General features: G+C 41.6%; 1 protein-coding gene across 1 annotated transcript in view; it reads left to right on the top strand.

Moving 5' to 3' along the window:
* Nucleotides 1–1,225: 1,225 nt before the first annotated feature.
* Nucleotides 1,226–10,786, top strand: part of Trim44 (tripartite motif containing 44) — a 104,347-nt gene continuing 94,786 nt past the window's right edge. Inside the window, exon 1 of the mRNA XM_070032588.1 lies at nt 1,226–2,202. Within this exon, the coding sequence (XP_069888689.1) occupies nt 1,534–2,202 (669 nt within the window). The 5' untranslated portion in view covers nt 1,226–1,533. The remainder of the gene's footprint in view (nt 2,203–10,786) is intronic.

Below are 10,786 nucleotides of genomic sequence, written 5' to 3'. Positions count from 1 at the left end.
GTTTTCATTTAATCCACAAAACAACCCCATGATGTAGGTATTATTACCTCCACTTAGCTTATGGGTTTTTTTTTTTAAGTGGAAAATAGAATGGTGAATTTACTAATCCATGCAGCACTTGGCACTTTAGTACTATTTAATATATAATATCCTCTTCTTGTCTGTTGGAGCCCAATCTGAGTCTAAAGGACTGGAACTCTCACTGAACAAATAACTTTCTCTCCACTTAGTTTCAGCTGACATCGGGTTCATCCAAGGCAAGCTTTCAGAAAAAGGCCATGGCCCCAGAGGTTCTGAGCCCCTAGAAGTCAGGAAATACAGACATAGAAAACAAAGCATAGTATTGCTCCAGAAAGGAAAGATTTGCTTGCTCCATCAGACTCAGATTCCCTGAGCCTAGAAGAACAGACAGCCCTTCAGGGGGCCCTGCAGAAGTCCTAAGAGGTCAGGGTCAGCCTGGTTACGACTAGGTCTTGGCACCTTGCAGAATGTCGAGGATGGTGGTGGGAAGTTTTAGACTGTCATGAGAAAGACTGAAGTCTGCAGGGACTCCAGACTACAGATTTTACTGTCAGGATGACATCGGCAGGGAGGGAGCCAGGGAGGCGGGGCTCCAGGCATGCATGTTGCATACACGCACGCATGCACGTTGCATACATGCACACATGCATGTTGCATACATGCACGCATGTTGCACACATACACACATGTTGCATGCACGCACACATGTTGCATGCACGCACACATGTTGCATGCACGCACACATGTTGCATGCATGCGTGCATGTTGCCTACATGCATGCGTGCATCCATCAGACTGTCGCGAGGAAGACTTTACAAGGACTCCAGACTACAGATTGTAGTAAGTCGGGTTGACACCTGCCGGGAGGGAGCCAGGGAGGCGGGGCTCCATGCATCCTCGCATCCATCCATCTCCTCCTCCTTCCAGGAAGGCTGGCAGGGCCGTGGCCCTCCACCTCCTCGCAGGGATGCTCAGGCTTGGGATAGGAGCTCAGTCCCGCAGGGCACCTAGAAATGGGCCCTTGCCACTTTAAATGACTCAGGAAGTGAAAAGAGGTCGTCTGACGGTGAAGGGAAAGTGGAACCGGGGCGGCGCCGGGCCAGCCGCAGCGGCCGCGGCCACGATCTAGCCGGGCAGGCGGGAGGCCGAGCAGCGCGCGCGGGGCGCGGGGGCCGACGGGGCGCGCGGGGCGGCCGCACCGGAAGTGAGCGGCGGGGGCGGCAACCCAGCGCTGCGTCGCTCGTCGCAGGCCGAGCGGGCGGAAGTCTTGCGCTCGGGGCTCCGTCCGGGGCGGCCGCGGGCCCCGAAGGCCGTGCTTTTGAGTCGCGGCAGCGGCCGCAGTGAGTGCGAACCCGCCCAGTCGGGTGTCGATTCCCCGAGAGGACGGAAGCCGGGAGCGGGGTGTGAGGTCGTGTGGAGGCCGCCGCGAGGCCCGGGAAGGCGGCGCGCTCGCGTTCCTCCCCTCCCCGCCCCCTCCCCCCCCCAGGCCTCGGCCGGGATCCCGGCGCCCACATGGCCTCCGGAGTGGGCGCGGCCTTGGAGGAGCTGCCTCACGACGGCACGTGTGACGAGTGCGAGCCCGACGAGGCTCCCGGGGCCGAGGAAGTGTGCCGGGAATGCGGCTTCTGCTACTGCCACCGCCACGCCGAGGCGCACAAGCAGAAGTTCCTCTCTCACCACCTGGCCGAGTACGTCCATGGCGCCCCGGCCTGGACCTCGCGGGCCCCCGGGGAGGTTGCAGGGAAGGAAGACCTCGAGGCCCAGGGGGAGCCCGACAGGGAGATAGAGAGTGAGGCCGGGGAGGAAGAGAGCGAGTCTGAGGGAGACAGTGAGTCGGAGGAAGAGAGCGAGACGGAGGAAGAGAGCGAAGAGGAGAGCGACGAGGAGAGCGAAGAAGACAGCGAGGAAGAAATGGAGGACGAGCAGGAAAGCGAAGCCGAGGAAGACAACCAAGAGGGAGAATCAGAGGCTGAAGGGGAAACTGAGGCCGAAAGCGAATTTGACCCCGAAATAGAAATGGAAGCAGAGAGAGTGGCCAAGAGGAAGTGTCCGGACCATGGGCTCGATTTGAGCACCTATTGCCAGGAGGATAGGCAGCTCATCTGTGTCCTGTGTCCAGTCATTGGGGCCCACCAGGGCCACCAGCTCTCCACCCTAGATGAAGCCTTCGAAGAGCTAAGAGTAAGTATCTGGCAACCTGAGCTGAGGTCTAGGAGTCAGACACCTGGGTTTCAACTCACATACCCTTAGCTTGGGTCCAGATTCATGTTCACCATGTCCATCAAAAGCTAGGCTACTCATCTGGTTGGGATCAATGTTCATTTATTCTTTTGGTTGGATCCCCTTTGACAATCACGTGAAAGTTTTGGACTCTGATCTGAGCCAACACAGAGTACACACAGAACCTAGAGTATAATTTCTGTGCAAGCATCTGAACTTTGGATACCCCGCTAAAGCATTCCTTGAAGTCTTCACCCCACTTGAGTTAGTTTCCACATCAGCGCTATTGCTAAGACGGGCCTTGACTCGGGGATCTTGATAAAAAGTCTCTTCCACAAAGACAGGGAAAGCTATGATTTTTGCTAAAGGAACTCAAACAGGTACCTCTGGAGTGAAGACTTCCTAAAGTGGTGATTTTGATCATGACTGGCTGTGTGCCTTGAGTTGCTTTTAGATTTTTCATGTTTGAAACTTGGTAGGAAAGGAGGGTTAAGAGAGAAAGGCCAAGTGGTATGGTGGTTCTCATGCTTTGCCTCTGGCTTTGTCTATTCTGGACTTGGCTAGTCCCCTAGAACTTGCTTGACAAGTAGTAGACATAAATTATTATTCTTTTAAATAAATGAGTTTGTAAGTGATTTGCTCTTCTATAAATGTTTACAGTAAGTAAGAGAAGCTTTTGGTGTTAACCTGGTCAAGGAAAGTTTATGTGATCTGTTCATTAAGTAATGAATATTAGTGAATGTTGTCATAGTAGGATGACTTTCACTTCTTTAAGCAACCATACAATTGCTGGTATTGGAATAACAGATACTGTAATAAATCCCTTGTATTGATATTTTCACTTTGTTATTCTTTTTTTTTTCTTCTAATTTTGGAAATACACATTCAAAACCAAGTACCAGTGGCTTATGCCTCTAATTCTAGATTATTAGGAGGCTGAGATCTGAGGATTGCCGTTCAAAGCCCACCCAAGCAGGAAATTCGTGAGACTCTTCCTCCAGTTCAACACCAAAAAGCTCAAAAGGGAGCTGTGGCTCAAGTAGTAGAGTACTAGCCTTGAGCAAAGCAGCTTTAGAGACAGCATCCAGGTCCTGAGTTGAAGCCCCAGGACTGGTGTGAGCACACACCAGACAGACACACACACACACACAAAACCCTACATCCAGAAAGCATGTAAAAAACATGGACTGACAATTATAAAATAAATGCTGATGTAACCTCCATTCAGATCAAGAAATAGAGCTTAATTGGCAGTATTATCCCTTGCACACCCTTTTCCAGTTATAACCATCTCTCTTCCCCATAGATAACCATGATCAGGACTTCTGGGCTGAGAGATTTTTGCTTATCTTTATACTTCATAGTACACATAATGTATGCATCCCTAAACTTTCCTGAACTTGACACTATTGGATTCATAATTTTTAAATCATGTGTTTTCTTTGGTTTAGCCTCTTTTTTCTTTAACTTTTTGTTTTATTTTTTTAAATTTGCACCACGCACATGGTATTCAGGTAAGGGGTAGGTTTATTCGGTAGACCTGCTGGGACCAGGCAAGGTTTTGGCACTCCATGTGGCTGGGAAAGGCCTGGGAATGAGAGAGCTGGGAAAGAGAGGAAAGAGCTAGAAAAGAGCAGAGAGAGCAGAGAGGAACAGAGAGAGCTAGAATAGAACAGCGAGAGAGCGGTTTAGCCTCTTTTTAAGAACATTTTTGATATTGGTCCTTCGGCTGTGGTTTATTTTTACTGCTATATTGTATTCTGTTGTATGGATATCCCACAGATACTCTGTTATAGATGAAAATTTGATTTGTTCTCAGGTTCTGGAGTTTCTGGCTGTTAAAAATAACATACAAACATTTCAGGGCATGTTTTCTGGTACGTGTACCTATAGTTAAGTGGAATGTAAAAATAGGAGTGAAATTATTGTATTGCATATTATGAATTTCTTCAATAGTGTTAGATATTGCCAACTGTTTTTCGAAGTGGTTGTACCAGTTGTTCACATCATGAAGAGTAGGAGAGTTCTTGTTGCTCTGTGTCTTCACCACTGTTTGCTGTTACAGTACTTTTAATTTTTGTCACTCTTGTTATGTATTGTATTAGTGTCTTACTGTGATTTTAATTTTCACTGCTCTAGTGACTATGTATCTTTTATATTTCCTCTTGTGAAGTACTGTTAGGTCTTTGGTTCATTTTTCTGTTTAGGTTGTCACTTTTTCTTATTAAGTTTTGCAATTTTTAAAAATATATTTGCTTCTGATTTCTTGGTGTTTATGTGGGTTTTAAGTATTTTCTACTTCTTAAACAATATTAGAAATTACGCCTTAAGTAGAAGTTCTTAGTTTTAATGTGACAAAATTTATCAAAACTTTTCTTTATGTTTTAATACTTTGTCATGCATCGGAAGTAGTGACTCCATTTCTTTTTTACCCCATACAGATAACCAGTTCTCCCAGCATTTATTGGTATGTCACCTGTGATCTCTCCAGTGCCTATATGTGCAGGATTGTGGTTTTTGGCCCTTCTATTCTGCAATGTTAATCTTGTAATATGTTTCTGTGCAAGCAACATGCTTTCTCAGTTGGGTGCTAGTGGCTCACTTCTGTAAACCTAGCTACTCAGGAGATTGAGATCTGAGGATTGAGGTAAAAAGCTAGCTCATGCAGAAAAGTCCCCATGAGACTTCAGAAGTGAAGCTATGGCTCAAAGTGGTAGAGGCACTAGCCTTGAGCAAAAGAGCTCAGGGACATTGCCCTGGCCTGAGTTCAAGTTTCACGGCCAGAAAAAAAAAAGTGCTTTCTTATAACACATAGTAGAGCAGATACTGTTTCTTTTATAAGAGTGTTTCTAGCCAGGTGTTGGAGGCTCATGCCTGTAATCCTAGTCAGGAGTTTGAGAATTGAGAATTGTGGTTTGAAGCCAGCCTGGGCAGGAAAATCCATGAGATACTTATCTCCAGTAAACTACTCAGAAAAAGCCAGAAGTGGTGTTGTGGCTCAAGTGGTAGAGCGTTAGCCTTGAGCAAAAGAAGTTCAGGGACAGCACTCAGGCCCAGAGTTCACGCCCTAGGACCTGGAAAAAAAAATGTTTCTGCCAATCTGATTCTTACATTTCTTAGAATCATTTTATAGAAAGCATTTACATGGAAATTTTTAAGGTATATTTTGGGCATTGTACTGAATTTTTAAATTCATAGACAGAATTCATACCATTACAATAGACATTAGATCTATTTATTTAGGCTTTTTTATTTCTGCACAATAAAATTTTATTCTGAAAAATTCTATATATCATTGTGAAATTTACTTTTAGATACTTTATGATTTCATAGTTTTATAAAATGTTTTACATATTTGTTTTTTGATTGTATATAGGAATGATCTGCTAAATTCTCTTACATATTCTAATAACTCATTTGTAGATTCAGTCTACATAAGTGATGTATTTATCTGGGAAGAGGAGCAAATCTTTTTTCTAACCTTGTACTTGTTATTTGCTTTTTCTTGACTGGATAGGACCTTTTGTATAATGCTGCATACGTGTCCTAGTGGATATTTTAGGCTTTTCCTAAGCTTTGAATAATTTACCACATTTCACAAATAAGAGATATGTTTTATAGCCTTTATTTATTTGGTGGTACTAGCAGGGTCTTCTATTTGCTTGGCAAATGCTCTATCACTTGAGTCACTCCAGTAACCTTTTTTTGTATTGATTACTTTCAAGATAAAATCTTAATTTATGTTTTGAGGTTAGAGTCTGCTTATTTTGATCCAGTAAAGATTTCAACTTGAAGGGAATTTCATTGAAGTCTAATTTCAGGCTTCCTCTGGTTTAAAATGTTGTGAGTATAGTGTACCTTTGCTGTTGGCAAGAAAGTGTTTTGGATTATTAAAAGTGACTCAGTGTGCTGATAACCAAGAGAACATCATTGTACTGCATTCATTCATTTGTTCAGCAAGTATTGAGCCCAAGCTGAGAGTAGGTGGTTTCTAGTCACCGTGAATAGAACAGTGAAGAAAACAGAAGTCCTTGTAAGTTCTCCTGGAGCTTACATTTTAATAGAGAGAAATAGAGAATAAATAAGCAAATAAACATATAATAACCTGGGTGTCAGTGGCTCAACCTGTAATCCTTATGCTACTCAGGTGGCTGAGATCTGAGGATCTGCAGTCAGCTCAAGCAGACAAATCTACAAGATGCTTACTTCTAAATAACTAGCAAAAAGCTGGAAGTGGAGATGTTCAATCTGTAGAGTGCCAGCCATGAGTGAAAAAGTCATTGACAGCGCAAGGCCCCCAGTTCAAGCCCCAATAACACACATACACAAACACATGTATTAAAGATTTACAAAATTAAGCAAACGAGTGGGATTAGAAAGAAGACAAGAAGTACCCTAGCTCTGCAATTTTTTGGCCTTGGAAAAGTTTTGTTACCACTTGATCATGTTTCCATATTTTCAAAATGGATGGTATTATAAGAAATGGAATAAAGGCAAGATGCCAATGTCTCATGCCTATAATCCTGGTTACATGGGAGTCTTAGATAAAGAAGATTTCAGATCAGGGCCAGCCTGAGCAGGAAAATCCATGAAACTCCCATCTCAACAGAAGAAGTTGGATGTGGTGGCACGTGGGTATCATCCTTGCTATAATGGGAAGCCTAATTTGTGTATTGTGGTCCAGGCACATGCCTCTCTCCCTTGCCTCAAACCTAAATAGCATAGTAAAGGATTGAAGTTATGGCTCAGTGGTAGAGTACTTGCCTAGTATTGTAGTCCTTGACTTCAAACCCTGGTATCTGCCCTCAAAAAGAAATGAAATAGAATTTTTGTGAAAATAAAATGGCTTAGTGATTACTTAGTTGATAATCTAACAGTACTTAACACATTGTTAGTACTCTGTTGTTTTTATTATTTAGTATGAAGAGTCTGATTAGATAAGCTTAGAATTGAGAATTTATACAGTTTTTGTTTCACTATTCCAAGGCCAACCCAGTCTGTAATGCCTGGTATAGGTGGTAGAAGGCCAAGTTGTTGCCAGGGTCTACTAACAGATAAAAGGGACTGGTCTCAATACTTAGTTACTAAAGTTTTTTTGTTTTTTGTTTTTTGTTTTTTTTTTTAATGCTGTTCTCTGCTTTTTCTCCTAGACTGCAATCCAACATCATTGGAGTTGGTCTCTAGAGGGTTTTGTGGGTTCAGAATTGATTTGAGCCTGGGCTCTAGATTTACCATAGAAAAGTAATTACACAGCAAATTTAAGGCCTTTCATCTGGGTCATGACTTCTCATTGCAATATATGGGTTTCTTTTGCTCTAATTCTTGGCCTTGAGAATGGGTCATTTGGTCTGATAATGAATCTTTATCTGGTTTTATCTGATAATGGATTCTTATCTTGGTTTTTTTTTTAAGATTTATTCATATGAAAGTATGTTGTCAAAGGGATTTATATTCAGACTTACAATTACTGACTTTTTGTTGACTAGTAAAAGTACGGTTTGATATAATCAGTATTCTTGACAAGTAGTTCATAAAATTATTTTGAATATAATCTGCTATAGGGGAAATATTTTTTAATTTTTACTTTATGCACACTCCTGTACCCCTTCATATAACTCAAAGAATTCAGTTTACTTGTCTGCATATGTCACTTATGTTCTATTTTGGTTTCTTAAAAAAAGTACTAAATTGATTTTGTGACACATTATGGTCATATACAGTGGTTTAAAACACTTATATAGTTCACCTAAAAGAAAAGTTCTAGTCTTGCTGGCAGCATGGCTCAAGTGGTAGAGTATCTGCCTAACATGCATGAGGTCTTGAGTTCAAATTCCATTACCATTAATATTATCTATAGCATTTTAGAAGTTCATAAAATGGCCATTCTATGGATAGATATATTGACAGAGAAGAATTTTTGTTTAAATGATACTTGAAATAACTACATGCAGAGGGGGGTCAGGGAGGAGATACTTGCTGACATGATTGTGGAAAGATAGAAGCCTCTACTCAGAACAGCTGTGTGTGACTCTAGAAGAGCTAGCTGTAGAGGTATGCTACGGTGGCTCCATAGTAGTTGGTGACTCTGGCTCTTTAGCTAATACATAGCAGCTCTGGTAAGAAGATAGAAAGTGGAGTGTGCCATAATGTGTTCATATTTTTATTATTTTCTAAAAGGATATAAGACATATAAAACATGATGAAGAACATAAAGCATTGGTTACATAGTAGTTCTATATAGTTTGTTTATTTTATTTATTTTTGCTTGTCTGGGCTTAAATTCAGGGCTTGGGTGCTGATCCTGAGCCTTTTTTGTGCTCAAGGCTCGTGCTCTACCATTGAACCTCACCACCAGTCACAGCTTTTTCTGAGTAGTTTATTGGAGATAAGACTTTTTCTGCTGGGGCTGGCTTCAAACTGTGATCTAAGATCTCAGCCTCTTGAGTAGCTAGGATTACAAGGCATGGGCCACCAGCACCTAGCTTGTTTTAAATAAATAATAATTAACTGAGGTAAAAGGGAGGCTTGTATTATCAGTTGGATCTACCCCTAAATGTTTCTCTGAAAAGGCTATGATAGGCATGCAGTTTTGAGATACCCAATCTTCAAAATGAACTTTCTTAACCTGTACTGTCCTGATGAAAAGGACAGTGCCCTAGTTTTCTGGAGTCAGCCCTCTTAGAGAGAGTAGAATTGTTTTTTGGATGGTGATATTTACTATGAAAACAGTAAGTCTTGGTAATGAAGTGAGTACCTGGCTGCATATTGAAGTCTTTACCTCAATTGACTTTGAAGTTTATGAAGGTGAGTCCTGGTTCTTATACCTCCCACCCAATGTCATGGTAATTCAGTCATTATCTCTGAATCTTGGGTTTCTTAACATGGATGTAATAATTTTCTCCTGAATGGGTTGTGGTAAGGAGAAGCAGGATCATATATGTAAAAAGTTTATTAGCACAGTGCCTGAAATATAAGTAGCCCTCAGCAATTGGTAGTTCTTATTCAGATTACTGGTTGAGAGCCATCTAAGGTTCTATTCTGAGTTCAATTCCAGACAAGTTAGTCTGGCAGCAGTTGATGTTCTGGACACCAAGTTATCTTTGGGGTGAAAACTGTTCAGCCCCCTCTCCTTCTGTTCCTTCTGTCTGCTTTAATCTGTCGAGTTGATAGGCTGGTGAAAATTAGTCTTCAGAGAAGAGGCTTCTGTATATTTTAGTGTCCTGCTGGTGTCTTATGCATTAGCTAACCAAAACACAGCTGGTAAGTCTAATTTTAGGTTCCACAAGTCTAGTTGTCTTGTTTAGATTTTGTTTTACATTATGAACTATGGTATATTTTTATAGAAGCCAAGGGACTGTGGGGCAACTTACCCTTATATTTCTGTTTAGAAAACCTCAAGTAGGCAGTCATGGAGAGAGATATAAGGGCAAATTCATATAGTTCTCTCGTTCTCTTTTCTGCACTTTGGGTCTTTGTGAACCTGTATTAACTGGTAGATTCTGATCTACTAGTTTTGTGTATAAGTAATTAAAAATGCTAACCTTTGTCTGAGGGTAATAAAATTAGTAGAGACTAGGAATTTTTGGTCTGTTGTTAAATTTTCAGACTCTTTGAGATAAGAAGATCCTGTCATTTATTGAGTTGTTTGAGGCCAGGTGCTCTGTGTGTGTGTGTGTGTGTGTGTGTGTGTGTGTGTGTGTGTGTGTGTGTGTGTGTGTGTGTGTGTGTGTGTGTGTGTGTGTCTGTGTGTGTCTGTGTGTGTGTGTCTGTGTATGTCTGTGTGTGTCTGTGTGTGTCTGTGTCTGTGTGTGTCTGTGTGTGTCTGTGTGTGATTTCATTTGATCCTCAGTACAATTCACTATTAAGTTTCAAAACCAATATCAAAGGGGTTGGGTTTTGCTGAGGGTCACCCAGCAAGTAAGTAAAAGTATTGGGATTTGAATTTAGGTCTGACATCAAAGCAGTCTTTCTATCATACCATTTTACTTGTACTCTTAATTATTTCCACTCACATTTAAGCTTTGTGAGTTGCACTAACATATCTTCTGACACTTATTCTCTATTAAGGTATTTTAAAAATAAGTATTTCAAAATATTCCTGCACCAAGTATTCCTATTTCTTTGAAGAATTCTTCCTAGACTGTCTATAGACTGGTTTTTTTTTTTGTTATTTTGTTTTGTTTTGTTTTGTTTTTTGGTCAGTTGTAGGGCTTAGGGTTTGAACTCAGGGCATGAGCTTTTTCACTCAAGGCTAGTACCCTACCACTTTGAACCACAGCGCTACTTCTGGTTTTCTGGTGGTTAATTGGAGATAAGAGTCTTAGGGACTTTCCTGCCTGGACTGGCTTTGAACTGTGATCCTTAGATCTCAGCCTCCTGAGTAGCTAGGATTACAGGTGTGAGCCACCAGTACCCACCTTATAGACTAGTTTTATAATTAACAAATGGCTTTTTTCAATTCTATTCAGCACTTCTCTAGCCTAGAACTTGATATTTATTACTCACGCTGTACTTAACAATGATAATAACATTGTTAACTAAAATT

The sequence above is a fragment of the Dipodomys merriami genome, unplaced genomic scaffold (genome assembly GCF_024711535.1).
Source record: "Dipodomys merriami isolate MVZ:Mamm:240054 unplaced genomic scaffold, mDipMer1.0.p SCAF_21, whole genome shotgun sequence".
In the NCBI taxonomy this organism is placed as follows: Eukaryota; Metazoa; Chordata; class Mammalia; order Rodentia; family Heteromyidae; genus Dipodomys; species Dipodomys merriami.
Note: the sequence above shows the minus strand (reverse complement) of the source record. Positions and strands in the feature narration are given on the sequence as shown.